General features: G+C 40.7%; 1 protein-coding gene across 1 annotated transcript; it reads right to left on the bottom strand.

Annotated features, from left to right (window-relative positions):
- Positions 1–3,876: 3,876 nt before the first annotated feature.
- LOC112257038 (putative monooxygenase p33MONOX) lies at positions 3,877–21,643 on the bottom strand. The gene is made up of 8 exons (XM_042325851.1): positions 21,497–21,643; positions 17,353–17,454; positions 16,929–17,116; positions 16,581–16,698; positions 13,590–13,717; positions 7,558–7,697; positions 5,650–5,837; positions 3,877–5,456 (listed from the first exon to the last, which is right to left on the bottom strand). The coding sequence occupies exons 2-8, from the start codon at positions 17,378–17,380 to the stop codon at positions 5,248–5,250; spliced, it is 999 nt and encodes a 332-aa protein (XP_042181785.1). The 5' UTR covers positions 17,381–17,454; positions 21,497–21,643; the 3' UTR covers positions 3,877–5,247.
- Between the last annotated feature and the right edge of the window lie 2,017 nt (positions 21,644–23,660).

The following is a 23,660-nucleotide window of genomic DNA, read 5'->3' as shown; positions in this document are numbered from 1 at the left end:
AGCAACTGCAGATTTCACCTTTGACACTATCCTTAATCACACTGCTAACCCTAATGCCTAACCCTAACCTTCAATTAAGACCTAAAAGCAAATGTTAGTTTTCATTCAATTGTTTTGATATAGACAATTTGGTCTTTGCAGTTGGGCCAAATAGTAGAAATCACTCAGTTCTGTCTCCAGGGCAAGGTTCATGACAATAAACATCATCCTGCAAAAGTTGCTGGGAAAGTAGCGCTGTTTCTGCCCTAGTCATGACTGTACTATACATGCTGTAAACTACAAAGGGAGAAGCCAAATTCTGAACCACACCCTTCTCAAGTACGTACTCTGATACTCTTTACTCCGTTCTTTACCCCCATTTGACCAGATCTCAGCCATTACCAATTTTATCAGTAATTACTAGCAATTGATTTATCATAAGCAGTTGATATGCTATGAGAAATCTCAATAAGTTACTAATTAATTTTGTATCCCTGTTCTGTCTTACTGGTTTCTTGTGGCAGGTGAAGTCTCAAAAAGTACTAAATACACTGAGTGAACAAAACATCAAGAACACCAGCTCTTTCCATGACATAGACTGACCAGGTGACTCCAAGTGAAAGCTATGATCCCTTATTGATGTCACCTGTTAAATCCATTTCAATCGGTTTAGATGAAGGGGAGGAGACAGGCTAAAGAAGGATTTTCAAGCCTTGAGACATGGATTATGAGCGTGCCATTCAGAGGGTGAATGGGCAAGACTAAATATTTAAATGCATTTGAACAGGGAATGGTAGTAGTGCCAAGCGCACCGGTTTGTGTCTAGAATTGCAATACTGGTGGCTTTTTCACGCTTAACAGTTTCCTGTGTGTATCAAGAATGGTTACACATGTTCTGCCACTGAGAGGACGATCAGCTGTCCGTCCTGTCTCCCTGTAGCTCTGTCTTAGGAGTCTCACAGTACGGACATTGCAATTTATTGCCCTGACCACATCTGTAGTCCTCATGCCTCCTTGCAGCATGCCTAAGGCACGTTCACATAGATTAGCAGGGACCTTGGGCATCTTTCTTTTGGTGTTTTTCCAGAGTCAGTAGAAAGGCCTCTTTAGTGTCCTAAGTTTTCATAACTGTGACCTTAATTGCCAACCGTCTGTAAGCTGTTAGTGTCTTAATAACGACCATTCCACAGGTGCATGTTCATTAATTGTTTATGGTTCATTGAACAAGCATGGTAAACAGTGTTTAAACCCTTTACAATGAAGATCTGTGAAGTTATTTGGATTTTTACATATCTTTGAAAGGGGTGTTTCTGCCTGGATGAGCAAGCTTCAATTATTACTGTTGACACACAGAGCCTGTCAGTAACTGGTGAGAGATTGATCAAGATTGTAATCATACAGTTGCTCATGTCAGTCAGGCCGAGGAAGAAATGGAATCTGCACTTTATCACCAGGAAACAGACTAAGGGAAGGTGTGCCCCTGTCAGACTGGTGCATTGGCACACTTTGAATCGCCATTGCAGGTGAATGGTCAGAAAGTCTAATAGGTAAAGTGTTGGTAATGCCCTTCAAATAAATATTGAGCTGGAATATTGTGCTGGAAATGCAGCATCCTATCTAACTATTGTAATGGCTGTCACAATACCCTATAATGTCAAAGTGGAATTATGTTTTTAGAATTTTTACAAATTAATACAAAATTAAAAGCTGAAGTGTCTTGAGTCAGTTTGTATTTATTATGGATCCCCATTAGTTCCTGCCAAGGCAGCAGCTACTCTTCCTGGGGTTTAATGTGGATCCCCATTAGTTCCTGCCAAGGCAGCAGCTACTCTTCCTGGGGTTTAATGTGGATCCCCATTAGTTCCAGCCAAGGCAGCAGCTACTCTTCCTGGGGTTTAATGTGGATCCCCATTAGTTCCAGCCAAGGCAGCAGCTACTCTTCCTGGGGTTTAATGTGGATCCCCATTAGTTCCAGCCAAGGCAGCAACTACTCTTCCTGGGGTCCAAACACGTTAAGACACTTACATTACACATAAAACATCACATAAAATAACTGTCACAACACAAAATGTATACCACTATACAACAATATTACAATGCACGGGTGTGTAGATTGCGTGTGCTAGCGCTTGTGTGCGTATGTGTGTCTACCTGTGTGTGTGTCTCTTCACAGTCCCCACTGTTCCATAAGGTGTATTTTAATCTGTTAACTGATTCTACAGCTTGCATCCGTTTTCTGAGGTGGAATTGAGCTCCATGTAGCCATGGCTCTATATAGTACTGTGCACATCCCGTAGTCTGTTCTGGAATTGTGAAGACCTCTGGTGGCATGTCTTGTGGGGTATTAATGGGTGTCCGAGTAGTTTAAAGACAGCTCGGTGCATTCACCTCTTACAAAGACAAGCAGTGACGAAGTCAATCTCTCCTCCACTTGGAGTCCTGATAGACTGACATGTCTATTATTAATGTTGGCTCTCCGTGTACATTTAAGGGCCAGCCGTGCTGGCTCAACAACATTGTAGTTACTCCACAATACTGACCTAATTGCCCTGTAGGTTTTTGCTCCAACCTAATCTAGCACACCCGATTCTAATAATCAGCTAGTTGAAGGTAAATCTCAGGGTTTGAAAAACTCTGCTGTACAGAATAAAAATATTCCAAAATAAAGCAATACAGCAAAAAATGTGGCAAAGGAATGAACTTTTTGTCCTGAACACAAGTGTATTGTTTATGGCAAATACAATACATTACTGAGCACCACAGACTTTTATCTCCCTCACCAACTTCAAACATCTGCTGTCTGAGCAGTTAACTGATCGCTGCAGCTGTACATAGTCTATCGGTATAGCCCACCCATTTTTACCTACCTCATCCCCATACTGTTTTTATTTATTTACTTTTCTGCTCTTTTGCACACCAATATCTCTACCTGTACATGACCATCTGATCATTTATCACTCCAGTGTTATTAATCTGCAAAATTGTAATTATTCGCCTACCTCCTCATGCCTTTTGCACACAATGTATATAGACTCCCCTTTTTTTTTTTCTCTACTGTGTTATTGACTTGTTAATTGTTTACTCCATGTGTAACTCTGTTGTCTGTTCACACTGCTATGCTTTATCTTGGCCAGGTCGCAGTTGCAAATGAGAACTTGTTCTCAACTAGCCTACCTGGTTAAATAAAGGTGAAATAAAAAATAAATAAAATATATTTTCAAGCATAGTGGTGGCCTGCATCATGTTATGGGTATGCTTTTAATCATTAAGCACTGGGGAGCTTTTCAGGATAAAAAAAAAACTAAATGGAGCCAACTAGAGGAAAACCTGGTTGTCTGCTTTCCAAACACAAGGCCAAATCTTTACTGGAGTTGCTAACCAAGAAGTCAGTGAACGTTCTGCGTGGCCAAGTTACAGGTTTGGCTTAAATCTATGGCAAGATCTGAAAATGGTTGTCTAGCTATGATTAAAAACCAATTTCACAGAGCTTGAAGAATTTAGAAAATAAAGTGAGCAAATGTGCCACAATCCAGGTGTGAAAAGCTCTTAAGACACTTATCCAGAAAGACTCAGTTGTAATTCATCACTGTAGCCTTGTGCCATCTAGCGTCCATGAGATGCAACTGTCAAATCAGCAAAAGTTTCACAACTTAAATATTTAACCTAACAGCGGACCCTAATGGAGGATTTTAAGACTGTGGGATGTTAGACAATCATGCAACATAAAATACACTAGTTTAGCAACCCCATTCTCCCCAAAATGTCCATCTTTAAATCGACTGAAGCTGTTTCATAAACAAAGCCCTGCCCTGTCCTTTTATATGGTGGGGAGGGGTCTCCCAGCCCTTCAGAGTTCACCTTTAAGAGTAATAACATTCAGACCAGAAACATTGGGAGTAATTTAATTTGTGTTGAGTTTATTTACAGCTGAATTCAGTGGGAAAATCTATCCCTTGTGCAACAAACTATTGGAATTCATAAACATCTTGCAAAAACAGCATTGATTCTAAAATAATAGTTCATATAAAAACACATTTCAAATGACTACTTCAATGCATAGGCCTTCATAGCAATATATTCTTAAAGCATTACAGACTTGTATATGGAAATATCATAACACACCATTTAATACCAATACCATAATATCTGGATTTTATATTATTATTATTTTTAAATTCCAGGTTAGCAGTAGCTACACTCTCATCCAATAACGAACTTAAGTAATAGTACTAAGACTGTCAAATAAAAAGTCAACTGATATGGCAGATGTCAGAAGCAAGCTTAGGCACAACATCAGTAAGACCACATCACTGCCCCACCCCCCAAAATAACTATACAAAACTATCAAACTACAAAAACATAAGACTGTCAGAGGTGGAGTCTAGTTGAGTGAAATTGCATTGGCTGGGGGCTGTACAGTGCTTTTAGCGAGAGGGAGTTCAATATAATGAACCATGGCGGTTTTTGTCAGTCAGAGCAGGGGACTGATTGAACCAGTACCTGGGCTTAAGGAGACCATATGACAAGATCTCCTCTGACGCCCGGGATCCTTCAAGTCAAAGTCCCATTAACCGTCTCTTCAAATGTTGTCAAAATACATTCGGTACTCACCACAATATGGCGTTTCGCAGAGCAACTATCTTCATACTGCCGTTACACACAGTATGTACATTCAAAAAAGGTTAAAAAAAAATTTTTTGACCAAATGCGCATGCGCCAAATCCAATGACTCATTACTGCCACGCACAGGTCAGCTGATCCAGCAGCAGTACAGTATCGCAAAATACATTTTTTAGGAGGTAAATGCCATGCGTAACGACGATAGTTGCTCTGCGAAACGCCATATTGTGGTGAGTACCGAATTGTATTTTGACATAACATTTGAAGAGCTGGTTAATGGGACTTTGACTTGAAGGACCCTGAGCGTCAGAGAAGATCTCGTCATATTCACGGTTTCCTCAAGCACAGGTACTGGTTTAGTGACTCATGAGACATTACGGTTCCTCAAGCACAGATACTGGTTCCTCAAGCACAGATACTGGTTCCTCAAGCACAGATACTGGTTCAATGACTCATGAGACATCAAAACCACCATTTCAATCTCATGACATCGCAGACGACAATGGCAACCGGGCACCATATGCCAAAGCACCCAGAAACTGAAGAAGTGACCCTCTTGAGGCGAGGTGGTTGGAAATACTCCATTTGGTGCTTTAAATTGGACCAAGGAGGGTCGGTAGAATTCAGGAGAAGGGGTTCCTGGGGGTATCAGAATCCTGACGGCGTCAGGACGTTCATGTCCCGGGGTTTGAGTTTGTGTGGGCGAGTCTGGGGGGGTCTCTTACCCTCGATGCCGCTGATCTCGATCTTCGGGGGGTTGAACTTGGCAGGGTCATCCACCATGAGGTTGACCTGGGTCTTAATGCCTTCCATGGTGTTGGACTTTGGCACGCCAAAGTACGACTGTAGAGTGAAGCCTGAGGGACAGCAGAGGAGACAAGGACGTTACTCAACTAACAAAAAGGTATATAATCAATATAGCAAAAACAGCAACATCCATTACATTCCAAGTCATTCTTAAAAGCATTCTCTCTCGGGAACATAAAGTCCACAATGACAGCTCAGCCAACAGTCATAATAATAGAGACTCCTGAGGGACTGATTTCTCACCTGTGTTGGTTTCTGAACCAGGGTCAGTAGAGGACTTCTGTACTACTGGGCGAGAAGTTCCAAAGAAGCTCCACCTCTCCCCTCCTGCTCCTCCCCCCTCATTGCCTCCCATTTCTGGGCTGAAGTTAGGACTGCCGAGCTCCGGTGTGGTGAGAAACGGTGCTGGACTCAGGCTGTTGAACCAGCTCCTGTGCCCCCACACACATTAACAATATTTGAGACATGGAACAGTTGTACACAAAAGTGCCATCTGAAATTAATCTTTGCATCTATTGCTTATTCTGAGAAAAGTGGAGAAGTTCTATTCTACTACATACCTGGGGTTGAGTGTCAGTGGAGAAGTTCTAATCTACTACATACCTGGGGTTGAGTATCAGTGGAGAAGTTCTATTCTACTACATACCTGGGGTTGAGTGTCAGTGGAGAAGTTCTAATCTACTACATACCTGGGGTTGAGTGTCAGTGGAGAAGTTCTAATCTACTACATACCTGGGGTTGAGTGTCAGTGGAGAAGTTCTAATCTACTACATACCTGGGGTTGAGTATCAGTGGAGAAGTTCTAATCTACTACATACATGGGGTTGAGTGTCAGTGGAGAAGTTCTAATCTACTACATACCTGGGGTTGAGTATCAGTGGAGAAGTTCTATTCTACTACATACCTGGGGTTGAGTATCAGTAGAGAAGTTCTATTCTACTACATACCTGGGGTTGAGTGTCAGTGGAGAAGTTCTAATCTACTACATACCCGGGGTTGAGTATCAGTGGAGAAGTTCTATTCTACTCCATACCTGGGGTTGAGTGTCAGTGGAGAAGTTCTATTCTACTCCATACCTGGGGTTGAGTATCATTGGAGAAGTTCTATTCTACTACATACCTGGGGTTGAGTATCAGTGGAGAAGTTCTATTCTACTACATATCTGGGGTTGAGTATCAGTGGAGAAGTTCTATTCTACTACATATCTGGGGTTGAGTATCAGTGGAGAAGTTCTATTCTACTACATACCTGGGGTTGAGTATCATTGGAGAAGTTCTATTCTACTACATACCTGGAGTTGAGTATCAGTGGAGAAGTTCTATTCTACTACATACCTGGGGTTGAGTGTCAGTGGAGAAGTTCTATTCTACTACATACCTGGGGTTGAGTATCATTGGAGAAGTTCTATTCTACTACATATCTGGGGTTGAGTATCAGTGGAGAAGTTCTATTCTACTACATACCTTCGGTTGAGTGTCAGTGGAGAAGTTCTATTCTACTACATACCTGGGGTTGAGTGTCAGTGGAGAAGTTCTAATCTACTACATACCTGGGGTTGAGTATCAGTGGAGAAGTTCTATTCTACTCCATACCTGGGGTTGAGTGTCAGTGGAGAAGTTCTATTCTACTACATACCTGGGGTTGAGTATCAGTGGAGAAGTTCTATTCTACTACATATCTGGGGTTGAGTATCAGTGGAGAAGTTCTATTCTACTACATATCTGGGGTTGAGTATCAGTGGAGAAGTTCTATTCTACTACATACCTGGGGTTGAGTATCATTGGAGAAGTTCTATTCTACTACATACCTGGGGTTGAGTATCAGTGGAGAAGTTCTATTCTACTACATACCTGGGGTTGAGTGTCAGTGGAGAAGTTCTATTCTACTACATACCTGGGGTTGAGTATCATTGGAGAAGTTCTATTCTACTACATACCTGGGGTTGAGTATCATTGGAGAAGTTCTATTCTACTACATACCTGGGGTTGAGTATCAGTGGAGAAGTTCTATTCTACTACATACCTGGGGTTGAGTGTCATTGGAGAAGTTCTATTCTACTACATATCTGGGGTTGAGTATCAGTGGAGAAGTTCTATTCTACTACATACCTTCGGTTGAGTATCAGTGGAGAAGTTCTATTCTACTACATACCTGCGGTTGAGTATCGGTGATCCGTGGGGACTGACGCTGGGGGTAACGGAGGGGGTCCCGGAAGGGGTGCCACAAGGGGTGGATTGAGCGGATGTCGAAAGCCTGTCCTCCTTGAAGTCCCCACTTGGCATTCTCAGCTTCTGCAGAGACAAAGAGGAAGAAAGATGCAGCTTAGAGATGTTGTTCAGTAGCTCCCTGTCTGCAGCCCATGAGGGAGAGAGAGGTGTGTGTTTTGCAAGACATTTGAAGACAACACACATGGCAAGAAGACACAGCAAGATTGTGACATTGAGGCGAGTCAAATGATGGCTGGCCACAAACACACAAACCAAAGCCCAGTTTGCCTGCCCCCCCCCCCCTTTGTTTCTGTGTCAAACTAAGGGTTATTGGAAACCGTTGACCGCCCTTAACCTCAGTCAACGGGAGAGATAGCCACTCAGGGGGCACTGAACAGAAGGATTGAAGATTCTCTGGTGGGCCAACAGGCTACAAAGTCCACTGGACCGGCACGCACAAAGACAAATGGCCTTCTAATACCCCTCTCTATGCAGGGATCCCATTCCCATCAGTCCAAAATTAGAAGCTCACTGCATATCAAGTATTTTTATTATGTGTATAACTTAAACGCATCAAGCCAGGGAGTGTTCTTCCTAGGCCAAACAAGACAGGCAAACCACATGTCCTGCTCCCACCCAGAAAGAAACCACACCACCCTCAAGACCTGTCACCAAACATCCCTATTACCCATATTATCCATAGCAGGATAACCCTGCCAATATGGTTCCCCAGGTAGGTAGCAATTAGAGGTCGACCGATTAATCAGAATGGCCGATTAATTAGGGCCGATTTCAAGTTTTCATAACAATCGGAAATCGGTATTTTTGGGCGCCGATTTGATTTTTTTTTTTTTGATAACTGACTTGCCTAGTTAAATAAAGGTAAGAACACATTCTTATTTTCAATGACGGCCTAGAAACGGTGGGTTAACTGCCTCGACCAGGGGCAGAAAGACAGATTTTCACCACGACAGCTTGGGGGATCCAATCTTGCAACCTTACGGTTAACTAGTCCAACGCAATAACGACCTGCTTCTCTCTCGTTGCACTCCACAAGGAGACTGCCTGTTACGCGAATGCAGTAAGCCAAGGTAAGTTGCTAGCTAGCATTAAACTTATCTTATAAAAAAACAATCACTCATAATCACTAGTTAACTACACATGGTTGATGATATTATCTAGCATGTCCTGCGTTGCATATAATCTGACTGAGCATACAAGCATACAAGTATCTAAGTATCTGACAGAGGTGTTAGGCATAAGCAGGCGCGTAAACAGCCCAGGGAGGAGCGAGGAAAGCTATACTGTTACACTGGCAATACTAAAGTGGCTATAAGAACATCTAATAGTCAAAGGTTAATGAAATATAAATGGTATAGAGGGAAATAGTCCTATAATTCCTATAATAACTACAACCTAAAACTTCTTACCTGTGAATATTGAAGACTCATGTTAAAAAGGAACCACTAGCTTTCATATGTTCTCATGTTCTGAGCAAGGAACTGAAACATTAGCCTCCTTACATAGCACATATTGCACTTTTACTTTCTTCTCCAACACTTTGTTTTTGCATTATTTAAACCAAATTGAACATGTTTTATTATTTAGTTGAGGCTAAATTGATTTTATTGATGTATTATATTAAGTTAAAATAAGTGATAATTCAGTATTGTTGTAACTGTCATTATAACAAATAAAAATCGGCCGATTAATCGGTATCTGCTTTTATGGGCCGCCAATAATCGGTATTGGCGTTGAAAAATCATAATCGGTCGACCTCTAGTAGCAATATTCACCGAAGATTGGGCAATCTAGAGAGAGTTTCCCAGCTAATAGTCCATAGTCCTATACTATAGGCTAGTGAAAAAGCTCCAATCTTACCATTTTGAGTCTGTGGATTTTGGTTACTACCATCTCTGGAACAATATTCTCAATGTTCATCCTCCATTCTGTTGAGGAATATTGGGATGGGAATATCCCGTACCTCTGTGTTTACTATCTCCGTCTGTTCTCCAGGTTGCAATCCTTGCTCTTAAGTTCTGCTCACTGTACTGCTCATCATTCCAATGTGGCTGATGCACTGTCTGTCCCCTCTTGGTTTGCTCTGCTCCTAACATTCTATCTAAGGGTTTCCTCTAGGGTTTCAGCACCTGACCGAAACATAACCTTTTGGAACCCTGCCTGTTGAATACAAATCTGGTGTCGACCACGGCTCCAGCCGGTTGGTCAGGGACCACATGTTTATGTCACACCCATGTACCTGTCAAAGACCCAGGAGGGGGGTAAATCTCTGACCATGTGACATTGATAGAGCACACCCTTTTAGTAGGAAGGGCACTCCCGATTGTGATTTCTGGTATATCATCAAAATAAATCAATTGCAGCACAATTTCAGACTCATTCCACAGTTTTTACATGATTAAGTACAATACCATTGGAAAGATCCATTTATAACCCTAAAACTTAAGTTGAAAATTATGCTGTCACTGCTTCCTGTTGACAAGACATTTTGATAAATAGCCAAATGTCAAAACACAGCTTTAACTTAAAAACTTTAACTAAAAACCAATGCGGAGAAACAGTTTGAGATATACTGAAAAGATAAATGTACTATCTACGCTGAGTATACAAAACATTAAGAACACTCCATAACAGACTAACCAGGTGAATCCAATGATCCCTTATTGATGTCACCTGTTAAATCCACTTCAAAAAACAGGTTCCCGTGTGTATCAAGAATGGTCCACCACCCAAAACTGTGGGAAGCATTGTAGTCAACATGGGCTGACATCACTGTGAAACGCTTTATACACCTTGTAGAGTCCATGCCCCGACGAATTCAGGCTGTTCTTATAAACTCAATATTAGGAAAAAGTTGTTCATAATGTTTTGTATACTCAGGGTACACATAAATGTGCAGCAAAAGTAACTATTTATTTTAACGTTACTTGTTACAAGTGGCAATAAATCACTCAACTATTAGGAGAAAATGTGGTTGTATGCGCTGTTGAAACGAACAACGTCGTATATATATTGTATCGATGTGCTACGGAGTCGAAGGTTCGTCAACACACGCTTGGGCCAGACTGGCAAAAACTGGCTCTAGCCTGATCAACTGTTTGTTTAACCCGGACCTCACCAAACAACGTCAGCCAGCAAGCTACAGTAGTTGTTAGCTAACGTTAGTTCGCTAGCACAAAGTGTCCCCGTTTCTGTTAGCGGTATAACGTTACCCAGAAGTTAATAAGTATTACCCAATCAGCTATATGACTAGTCATTGTGTATATACTGTATGTTAAATTATCTTCGTTTCAGCTTTATTTGTTGCTAACGTACGGTAGGCCTCCGTTTATTTTACTGTTAGGTTAATTTAGCGAACGTTAGGCCTCGACATACAGGATATTGTCAAGGAAAAATGAAACAATAAATCTAATGAAATACCTTTTCATGAGAAGATTCCTTTGACTTTCCAGTACGATCCACTCTGTCATTTTATCCATTATTCGTATTTTGTATTCAAGTTTAATTGACAAATAAAGCACGGAGACGGAGGTACAATGATGTGTAGCTAGCTAAATTAGCTACAAACCGGGGGAAAAAAAATCCCATTTGTTACAGGCTTTCTGATTGGCTGTTTCAGGAAAATATGGGCGATCGTGTCATTTTAAGTGTGTTGCCTGGCAACATGCAAAGCACAGAGAAATACATTCTAGAACAGACTGATTCTTATTATACCTCAGTGGAACATACGGCATTAACTATGGTTTACTACAAGTGTCAAAAGAACATAGAACTCGAATCGAGAACATCGACCATCGAAATCGAATCGAGAACCTGGCAACAAATCAGATGGTCTAAAAAGAAATACATCACACAAGGAAATTGCCCTGCTTTATTGTGGGTGACAATGTATATAAACTATTGTCGAGCCATTATATGTGTTGATGAAAATTAGTCCACCATATATGTGGATACCATTTACCTATAAAATAACTGAATATAGATAATGATTATAGTACTAAAATGACTGTGTAACATGAGTGGATATTGATGGAATTCATATATGTAACAGGGTTGGTTATAATTCTACTTGCTACTTTAGAAAAATGTATTTTAATGTTTTTGTATTCAGATTGATTGGATGACTTTACATGTCAATATAAACTGGGTAGTTTGGTTCCTGGATGCTGATTGGCTGACAGGGAAGGACAACATTTATTTGTACTGTTCTAATTACGTTGGTAACCAGTTTATAATAGCAATACGGCACCTCGGGGGTTTGTGGTATATGGCCAATATACATGGCTAAGGGCGGTATCCAGGCACACCGTGTTGTGTCATGCATAACAGCCCTTAGCCGTGGTATATTGGCGATATACCACACCGCCTTGTGCCTTATTGCTTAAATATACCACAGGTATGACGCAAAACTACTTGTTTACTGTTCTAATTACATTGGTAACCGATTTATAATAACAATATGGCACCTCAGGCATGTGTGGTATATGACCAATATACTACGGCGTTGTGCATTAGAACAGCCCTTAGTCATAGTACAGTATATTGGCCTCAAACCATATCCCCTCAGGCCTTATTTCTTAATTATACCACAGCATTGTTGAATACTTGTTTCTAATTGGCTTAAAGGGCATTCTAGAATTGGCATTAAAACCATATAATGGACAGTTGGAAAAGATATCGGGACACTTTGTAGTCATGACAATATACCCTTGGCCACTGTTGGAGATTCTATCCAGTCAGATATTTACATGCAAGCGGTAGGTCATGTTCTAAAGCAGTGTATTCTATTTATGTACACATGTACAAGTTCAGTATGTACTGTATATATGCATAGCTAAGCTTATATGTAACATATTATATGTGCATATTCAAGAATAGCATGCGATCGGTTGGCTCTATAGAGACATCTTTTCTTTACAAGCAAACGACACATTCGAGCTTTGCACACCCATCCTCGCATCAAAGTGAATAGCGTGTAAGCGATGACTATGAAAATAAACCAGACTGGTGGCTATAGCTATGTTCAACAAGTATATTATTGTTCTGGCTTTATCTGGCGCTGTTTGGGATATTTTACCTTGCCTCGCTGGCTTGCTAGTTTGCTAGGTAATCAATTCCATGATGACATCTGCAATGTTGTAGTTGACGATAACCATCTTTATCTGAAATTGGATGTTGTCGAATTCACTTCAACATAAACAAGCCCCTTTGATGATGCAGCCTGGAAATGGGTCTATGGAATCCAAAATGTTGACACTTGTATGCAACACCTTTGGACAGTCTCATTGACCCCTGGCCCAAGCCTAATCATGCACCACAGAGACAACAACTGCACAGGCAAGCAGACACACACATGAGGGTTACATTCAAGATTTATATTATACTGGTCTTTAAAAAAAGCAAAAAAGATCCAAGCACACTCTAGAGGAAGACAGCATGTTTCTAGTTCTTCAAGATTGATTGCTCTTATATAACACTATGTCCTGCTCCCATCCACCTATGGTATGTCAGGTAGCATGACTCAGATAGCATGAGTCTGCACTGATCAAAGGACTGGAATTACACCAACTATTTACAAACATTACAGTTTTTCTCAATCGCGCACAAGCATTTCTTGGTTCTGCATTAAAACATACAGTAACAATAGCAGAACAGCTATGATCAAATTCTCAAATACATTTACAGAACTTCTGATAATGTTCTTGCCTTAGTACCTGACTTGCATATCGTAGACCACCTTTAGCTAAACTTTAAATGCAGATGTCATCAGTGAATACAAAATGGTATGTCAGATAGCATGAGTCTGAACTAATATTAACTTATGCATTGATGAGGGGTTTAGCATTACACCCCCCAACACCCACCCCTCCAGTGGACAGGGATATGCTTTTTCCAAGGGTAAGCTGTTCTTGTATCAGTGCCAACAGTCAATCCTCCAGTCCCTGTCATACTCACAGGCATCTGCCCCTCAGCCAGGCGGTGGAATCGTGTGTCCTCTGCAGAGAGGCCCTTGTGGGGGGTGTAGCCAGCTTCTGTTAGCCCTGCCTGGAGCTCAAACCTCTGGAGGCTCTCCTGGGTCTGCTCTGAAGAACCACAGTCAGCACAGTCAGCAGTAGGACATACAAGTCTAGTGTGGTGTACTAGTCCAGCGCAGCAATGTTGAATGCAATGATATTATGTCATCCATCCTATCCCATATATCTTTCTATGTCATTCCTATCATCTAGAGCAGGGATGGGCAACTTTGATGGGGGTGGGGACAACAACAAAAACTGAACTCCCAAAAACTGAACTAATTTCATACAATTCTAAGAATTTTGCCATGGGGTGGAGAGAAGAATGTTCAGTTTTACAGAAAAAAAATTCTACCCATTTTGCAACAGGGTGGAGGCAAATGTTTGAAGTGTTTAATATGAAAATTGATGATCAATGGGCCCGGCTACGGTCAGTCATTGGACCATGCTTACTACAAGTTTAAATAGCTGGCCAATATACTAACTTACCAATCTCAAAAAATGTAGCTGACATGGGCTAATTGAGTGACTGTGTGTTTTCTAATTGAGAGACCTTGGGTATTCTATTATATTAAACTATTCGCAAGTTGCCCATCACTGATCTATACAGTGCAATATATACATTTGAAGTTGGAAGTTTACATACACTTAGGTTGGAGTCATTAAAACAAATTTTTCAACTTCTCCACACATTTCTTGTCAACAAACTATAGTTTTGGCAAGTCGGTTAGGACATCTACCTTGTGCATGACACAAGTAATTTTTTCCAACAATTGTTTACAGACAGATTATTTTACTTATAATTCACTGTATCACAATTCCAGTGGGTCAGAAGTTTACATACACTAAGTTGACTGTGCCTTTAAACAGTATGGAAAACTCCAGAAAATGATGTCATGGCTTTAGAAGCCTCTGATAGGCTAATTGACATCATCATAATTTGAGTCAATTGGAGGTGTAGCTGTGGATATATTTCAAGGACTACCTTCAAACTCAGTGTCTCTTTGCTTGACATCATGGGAAAATCAAAATAAATCAGCCAAAATTAATTGTAGACCTCCACAAGTCTGGTTCATCCTTGGGAGCAATTTTCAAGTGCCTGAAGGTACCACGGTCATCTGTACAAACAATAGTACGCAAGTATAAACACCATGGGAACAAGCAGCCGTCATACCGCTCAGGAAGGAGACACGTTCTCTCCTAGAGATGAACGTACTTTGGTGGAAAAAGTGCAAATCAATCCAAGAACAACAGCAAAAGACCTTGTGAAGATGCTGGAGGAAACAGGTACAAAAGTATCTATATCCACAGTAAAACGAGTCCTATATTGACATAACCTGAAAGGACGATCAGCAAGGAAGAAGCCACTGCTCCAAAACCGCCATTAAAAAGACAGACTACGGTTTGAAAATGCAGATGGGGACAAATATCGTATTTTTTGGAGAAATGTCCTCTGGTCTGAGGAAACAAAAATAGAACTGTTTGGCCATAATGACCACTGTTATTTTTGGAGGAAAAAGGGAGAGGCTTGCAAGCCAAAGAACACCATCCCAACCGTGAAGCACGGGGGTCGCAGCATCATGTTGTGGGGGTGCTTTGCTGCAGGAGGGACTGGTGCACTTCACAAAATAGATGGCATCATGAGGATGGACAATTCTGTGGATATATTGAAGCAACAGCTCAAGACATCAGTCAGAAAGTTAAAGCTTGGTCACAAATGGGTCTTCCAAATGGACAATGACCCCAAGCATACTTCCAAAGTTGTGGCAAAATGGCTTAAGGACAACAAAGTCAAGGGTTTGGAGTGGCCATCACAAAGCCCTGACCTCAATCCCATGGAAAATGTGTGGGCAGAACTGAAAAAGTGTGCGCGAGCAAGGAGGCCTACAAACCTGACTCAGTTACACCAGCTCTGTCAAGAGGAATGGGCCAAAATTCACCCAACTTAATGTGGGAAGCTTGTGGAAGGCTACCCCGAAACGTTTTATCCAAGTTAAACAATTTAAAGGAAAAGCTACCAAATACTAATTGAGTGTATGTAAACTTCTGACCCACTGGGAATGTGATGGAAGAAAATAAAGCTGAAATAAATCATTCTCTCTACTATTATTCTGACATTTCACAATCTGAAAATAAAGTGGTGATCCTAGATAAGACCTAAAACAGGGAATTTTTTAAATAGGATTAAATGTCAGTAATTGTGAAAAACGGAGTTTAAATGTTTTTGGCTAAGGTGTATGTAAACTTCCGACTTCAACTGTATACCATCTATTCTGATATTTCTACAATATGGGATATTTTACTGTGTTAGCATGTTGGATGTCTAGTTACTTTGCAAAGTTGACAGGTATCTCACTATGTTAACATGTTACCGCACGGCAAGCAGTACCGGAGCACCAAGTCTAGGACCAAAAGGCTCCTTAGCAGCTTCTACCCCCAAGCCATAAGACTGCTGAACAATTAATCAAATGGCCACTCGCTGTTTATTATCTATGCAGTCACTTCACCCCTACCTACATGAACAAATGACCTCTAACCTGTACCCTCGCACACTGACTGAGTACCGGTACCCCCTGTATACAGTATAGCCTCATTAATGTTATTGTGTAATTTTTTAATTTTTTACTTTAGTTTATTTGGTCAATATTTTCTTAACTCTTCTTGAACTGGACTGTTGGTTAGGGGCTTGTAAGTAAGCATTTCACGGTAAGCTCTACACTTGTTGTATTCGGCGCATGTGACAAATAAAGTTGGATTTGATTTGATGTTAAAGGTTTAGACACATTGTAAAGTTGTCAAGTGTCTCACTGTGTAACGATGTTGGATGTGTAGATACATTGTAAAGTTGTCAAGTGTCTCACCGTGTTAGCATGTTGGATGTATAGATACATTGTAAATTTGACAATGTGAGTTTGTTTGTTTTCTTACTTACTGATCATGAGTGTGTTCATGAGAGAGGAGGCTTTGGCCTTGACCACGGGGACAGTGGGCTTGACTGGTGCTGCTGCTGTTGCCACGTTAAACTGACTGCCAGTGCCACTCTCGTCCTCCTTGACATAACAACAGGCCAATGGGTTTAATATGAACACAATACTAGGTGCTTTATGGGTGGTCACTCTCCCAGCAACGGTTCATTAAACTCTACAGTGATAACCTCGGTCAGGTTGGACATTGAGCGTTACAGTTGCCGTTACACAACAAGTACTATTACACAACTTATAAACTTCTATACTGTATGTAGTAACAGGATAGATAACTAGGAGATATTTAGGTTCTGTACCTCAACAATCCTCTTGAACTTCCTCTGTGGGATGAGAGGGTCCTTCCATGGGTTGTTGACACACATGTCAGGGGGAGGGGAGTGCATGGGAGCGTCCAGGGCCTCGTCATAGCTAAAGGCTCGTCTGGACATACCAATGGGGGAAGAAAACCCCCCAAAGAATCCCCCCGATACACCAGACTCCAGTGCTGGAATTGGAGACAACGGCAAGAGAAACATTAGAGCAGCATTTAATGACCTTACCTCATTTATTTGATCGCTAGTGGACCATTTGTGTGTCAAATGAAGAAGCACACCATCACATTGACTATCTTATTGTGTTGGGAATCAAAGTGATGTTAATAGTCATCAATTCTATTTGCTTTCATCTTTGATGATGTGTATCACACGTGATCAATGAAGGAGGATGTTCATCATGTATTACCTGGTATATCACCCTGTCTGGATCCCATTCTGCAGTGTGCTATGGAGGACCAGAATCTATGCGAGTGAAGGTGAATGTGGAGATCTTGACTGGCTTCCTAATCTGCAGAGGTCAGCATAAAACCCAACATAAGTTAATAAAGGGGCAGAGTTCCAGAGGCCTGGGCCCGTATCCACAAGGCGTCTTCAGAGTAGGAGTGCTGATCTATGATTAGTATTGCCTTTAAGATCATAAAGAATCAAATGATATGGACAGATGGGGACCTGATCCTAGATCAGCACTCTGAGACACTTTGTGGATAGGGTCCTGATACAACAACAAAAATTGCTTTATGAATAATGTCATACAATAATACAATGTGATGTGAGAATCACTGAGGTTATACACACTAATTAATAAACGTTTGGTTTTATGTTTGTTTTCGGAAGAGCACACTGTCATGGGAGGTGTTCTGAACCCCAAATAGACCCGAGTCAGGTTACCAGAAGCCTATGTTACAAAAGGTCACAACATCAGAGTCATGTCATGGAAAGACAGGAAGTCACACTCGTCACACAACCATGTTAGTGTCCACACCAGATGGTGAAGGTGAAGCAATGTTTCAATGTATATTTGTAGGCTTTTATGCAAGAGTATTAATCAATTGACTTTGTTTTCTTATTGCATGTTGCAACAGACCAATGCTGTTTGCACAACATGCACTCCTATAACAATTATCCCAGTACTTTGTGGCCTAAACTCTCCATCGACCACAAATCTTACCAACAGATCAGTAACAAATGCAATTCTTTTAACCCCATTCCCAAAATTCTATGAGATTAAATTCCTGAATCGTGGAGATACCATGGAGAAGACATACAGTGGGGCAAAAAAGTATTTAGTCAGCACCAATTGTGCAAGTTCTCCCATTTAAAAAGATGAGAGAGGCCTGTAATTTTCATCATAGGTACACTACAACTATGACAGACAAAATGAGGGGAGACATTTCCAGAAAATCACATTATAGGATTTTTAATTAATTTATTTGCAAATTATGGTGGAAAATAAGTATGTATATAGCCTACCATACCAGGCTGCTGTTTAAAAGGTCAGAAATAGAATGGGGAAGCAGTAATAGGAGGTCAAAAGTATTTGCAGAACATGAGAAACATGCGATTGTGAAAGTCAAGACAGCATAGCTTTAACCTAAACTGAAATTGACAACGTCAGCAGCAGCACTTGCCAGCTGGACAGTGACTTGCACAAATACAATATTGATGTGAAGTTCGCAAACGATTCGTTCTTTTTGAACGACTCTTTTCACTGACGACAACCAACAGTCCATCATGTGCACAGCAGAAAAATCATGTTACAGGCATCAAAGAGACGGAAAATAACGGACAAGTTATTGCATTGTGAAAAAATGGAATCATTTGATTATTGAATGTTATTGGACACAGCTTTGTAGAACCAAAACACACACAGCCTTCTGCTCAACACTCGAAGTCAAGAGCGAATCGTTTGTGTGGCTGCTGCAGTTCTCGAACGATAGCCACTTCATGTTTTTTGAGTTAACTGACCTGGAATACCATGCAGGTGTGTTGAATTTAGGCAACCACTGAACAAATACATTAGCTCAGTTAGTCAGGTAGGACTGGGCGATATGGTCAAAATGTCATATTACAGTATTTTATGTTTTTAGAAAAAAAAAGGTTATATTGTAACAACCCTGGGTTTATAAGCGCTGATATCGACTCTGCCGCTCGAGCATGCTTTTGCGGCAGTCAACAGCGCGCTGGACTTCAGGCTAGAAGGTCTAGGGGTCTTTCTCTATTCTGATTGTTTTATACAATTCAAATTATTTTCAACATTTACATCCATTTCTGCCACATAGACGATATGGATAAACAATCTAGGCCTTATTTTTAACCAAATGTTGCAATTGAAATTTAATTTAAGATTTAGAGCACAACACTTGCGTTAACTGATGGAATCGTGGATTATGATTATTGTAATTATATAGTTAGAATATATAGTGGGCACTTTGCATAAGTGTTGTTTGACATGACAACGAATGAAAATACAAGGGATGAGTTATTGTGACAAGGTAGGAACCAGTGTTAAGTGTTTCCTATGGGACCCTATAATCTTTGGATACATTGAATATTTTCTCTTAGCTACTTCATGTAGTGAACGTATTCATGCTTCGCATATTACTCTTTTGATTTGGAAGATACTGTTACACAAACAACATGCTGATTTAGGTATATACCATCACTGGTATTATCAGGCTGTATAGCTAACTACATTTGCTCCGACTCAGTACATTTATTAGCTAGCTAGCTAACGTTAGCCAGCCAAACCAGCCAACTAACTAGCGATTACCATTAGCGGCTAACAGGATTTAGGCCCAATTTGCTAATTACCTGTTTGCAGGTGTAAGAAACACAAATTAATAGTGTCATTATAGAACACTAGTGAATTTATATTAAGAATCAAAGTGAAAACAGCATCGTTGTTCATCAACATTGATACATGTGTTGCATTGACCATGTAGATTGAACGCAAGTGTCTAGTAGTGGACGAGGTACATCACATGCGCTCCCTGCGTGACAGGGGCGGGGCTGGGTCTGTGTGGAAAGCGGCATGGAGAGTGAGAGCGGAGAGAGTGACTCAAGAAGTGAAGTAAACGAAATCGACGTTACACATATCGTATCATATTTAACAAACCAAACATGCAAATACCGTTATCGAATGTAAAGTAATAACTTAAAACGCCCCTGCATCAATACTGGTATATCGGAAAATACAGTATACCGCCCAGAGGTGTGCACCACACCTGACCAAGTGAGTTAATTGTTGGAGCAAAATCTTGCAATACACAAACGTAAATTACTTGATCATGTGTCAAGTGTATGTAGACGGGAGGAGTATTATATGCCTGCTGAGCCTAAATGCTGCAATTGCGGTTTGTGAACATTGCACCCGAATTTCTGAAGTGTCCTGTTAGGCAGGGTGAAGGAAACAGATGCGGCAAGGATAATGGCTGACCAGAATGTGTCCTGTCCAGACGCGGTGAGAAGAGTGGCAGAAAGAAGTGAAGAAGTAATGGTAGTAGGAGTAAAGACACTAAATGATGTCCCTCGTCAACATACGGATCCTGACATGTAGTATGTTAAGAAGGTGGACTTTGTAGCGTTTATTACTTTGTTTATCAACTGCACAGCGCAACGGAGAAAATAGGCATTGTGAATGCGGCTGAGCATTTTGGGGGGGGGGACTCGTGGATTTTTCTGCAGAGGCATTACAAGGAATTCTGTCGATGCATGCTCCGTCCTCCCAGGCACCTGAGGCTGTGTAGGGATGTGATTTGAACTGTGACGGAAGGAGTGGGAAGGTTGTTTGATGTATCGTCCCCTCCATGGAATATTTTTTTGTTACATTACCCAGTAGGTGTAGTCTGCCATAAACTTTCAAGAAGAAGGACATTGGCTAATCTCCCCCGCGGCGGTCAAACCGTTATATTCTGCCAAGAGTCGTTCTTAATCTAGTCCGGTTGCGCCGCAACTTTGACCTCGTTTCAAATGTATCAATAAATAATCGTATTTATATGGCTAGCAGTCACAAATGTACATTGTTTGAAGCACAGTTTTCAAATTTTCTGTCACATATGACAGCTCCGATAAACCCCCTATGGTGAGAATCATGATTCTTTCGAGTTTTTAGTTCATCGTTCGCCGATAGGGGGTCCTGCGTGCTCTGGGTATGAGGTCTACTGACTCAAATGAACGAAATGAGTCGAAAGATTTATTCATTTGACTGAACGAGTCGAAAAGATCCGAGTCAGTATAAAGAGTCAACTCCCAATTTCTAAAAGATTACGCGAAAGGCAGGCAGAATACTGGAATTAAATTCATACGATCGGCTACATGCGCCTTAAAAATATTTAATTGATAAACCATGAATATTATAGGCCTACTTATAATACAAATATCATTATATTGATATTAAGGTAGGCTACTATTGCTGTAGGCTATTAAAATATAATTACACATAGGCTATAACCCAACCACCGACGCAATAAAAAAACATGTATTGATCATATTGGTTATTACAAAAACAGAAACGTGACAAGATGCAGTTATAAATTATAGAGATTTCTCACCTATGATGACGATGTACCTGCTATGCCTCAATAAAGTCCACTCACTGTCGTAACTGCGCTGTGTTTGATCCGATTTTGTTGAACAAACAGACAACGGCCTAATCCATGACTTTAGGATGGGCACGCAAATTAACAAGTGCAGTGACAAGCGGTGAAGCACCGGACCAATGAATGAGCATTCTGAAAAATAACGGAAGTGATCATGCTGGAATGGGAATTCTAAAAAGGAAAGTCTTGACTCCTCCCTGGTGCATGGGTTTGTCTGTCTTGATTCTAGACATGATGCAGAGACCAGAGACACGTTTTGAAATGCATTTTATTTTGTACAATGGTCACACCTCACAGCAACATCCCAATTATTACAATTATATGTATATATTTCAATGTATAGTAAACATGTTATTATATACATTTCAACTTGCTTTGTTGTATCCCTCCATACATTCACACATACAGTGCATTGACTAGAAAACCAACTTACTTCCCCTTGAGTGTGCACATCATGTGGGTGAAGTTCTGTAAAGTTACTTTAGACTCTCTACCACTATTACATAACTTTAATGATGGCAGCACACAGTCATACAATAGCATAGTTTCCCCAATGCAAATAGGGGTTTAGACATATAGGGGGCCAGCCAGATGCCTGACGACGAACAAGATCGACGACCACCACATCCTCATATATTCTCAAATAGAATAATCATAATATGATTAGCCTGCTTAATTACTTACACATAGTTTAAAACGTTCTGAAGTAAAGGTCTACACGTTTGTTTCTATTGATCTATGTATCAGATGTCAGGACACAGAATTATAGGCCTCAGGAACTGACAATTCAATCTTGAACTTGCTAGACTGTTAAATTACACTCTGTACCCAAAGTAGACGATGCCTCACTGTTCCCAATGTTCAGTTGAAAGTTGTCTCAGGTTCATATGGACCAATGTCTGTGATGATGCATGTGTAGGTAATTCAGAATGACTATATCATTTTGAGATTCAGTAGAATCATTTGTGCCTTTGAGCCATGCCTTTTAAAGACATGCTCTAACAACATGCTATTGGCCTTGGCTTTTTTAGCTACTTGCCTTTTTACCATCAGGCCTTTAGCATTTTCACATGACCACTTGAACCCGAAAACGCTGTATTAGAACTTTTACCTTGACTGGATCCTGAAAGTCAATTCTCCCCCTTTACCTTTTCAAAGTCAACTTGCTACTACAAAATTACTGCTTCTACATAATTAAATGATAAACACCCTCCTCTTAGTTTACTGCAAGGAATCCAGGTGACATTATAACCCAGCATTTCCCAAACTCGGTCCTCGGGACACCAACGGGAGCACGTTTTGTTTTTTTCTGTAGCGCTACACAGCTGATTCAAATAATTAACTAATCATCAAGCTTTAATCATTTGAATCAACTGTGTAGTTCTAGGGCAAAAAACAAAACATTCATCCCCTGGGTGTACAGTAGCAATAAATTCAGCTCTAGCTTTGGAGGATGCAATGAAAGTTATTTTCCATTATGCATGATATCAGTGTGGAAGGGACAAGATAACTTCAGTCTCTAAGATTGTAACCGATTTGCACAAGAAAGTGAGGAGACTGCATTAGAAAGTGAGGAGACTGCATTAGAACGTGCGGAGACTACATTAGAAAGTGAGGAGACTACATTGGAAAGTGAGGAGACTACATTAGAAAGTGAGGAGACTACATTAGAAAGTGAGGAGACTACATTAGAAAGTGAGGAGACTACATTGGAAAGTGAGGAGACTACATTAGAAAGTGAGGAGACTACATTAGAAAGTGAGGAGACTACATTGGAAACTGAGGAGACTACATTAGAAAGTGAGGAGGCTACATTAGAAAGTGAGGAGACTACATTGGAAAGTGAGGAGACTGCATTAGAAAGTGAGGAGACTGCATTAGAAAGTGAGGAGACTGCATTAGAAAGTGAGGAGACTACATTGGAAAGTGAGGAGACTACATTGGAAAGTGAGGAGACTGCATTGGAAAGTGAGGAGACTACATTAGAAAGTGAGGAGACTACATTAGAAAGTGAGGAGACTGCATTAGAAAGTGAGGAGACTGCATTAGAAAGTGAGGAGACTACATTAGAAAGTGAGGAGACTACATTAGAAAGTGAGGAGACTACATTAGAAAG

The sequence above is a fragment of the Oncorhynchus tshawytscha genome, linkage group LG08 (assembly GCF_018296145.1).
Source record: "Oncorhynchus tshawytscha isolate Ot180627B linkage group LG08, Otsh_v2.0, whole genome shotgun sequence".
Classification (NCBI taxonomy): domain Eukaryota; kingdom Metazoa; phylum Chordata; class Actinopteri; order Salmoniformes; family Salmonidae; genus Oncorhynchus; species Oncorhynchus tshawytscha.
Note: the sequence above shows the minus strand (reverse complement) of the source record. Positions and strands in the feature narration are given on the sequence as shown.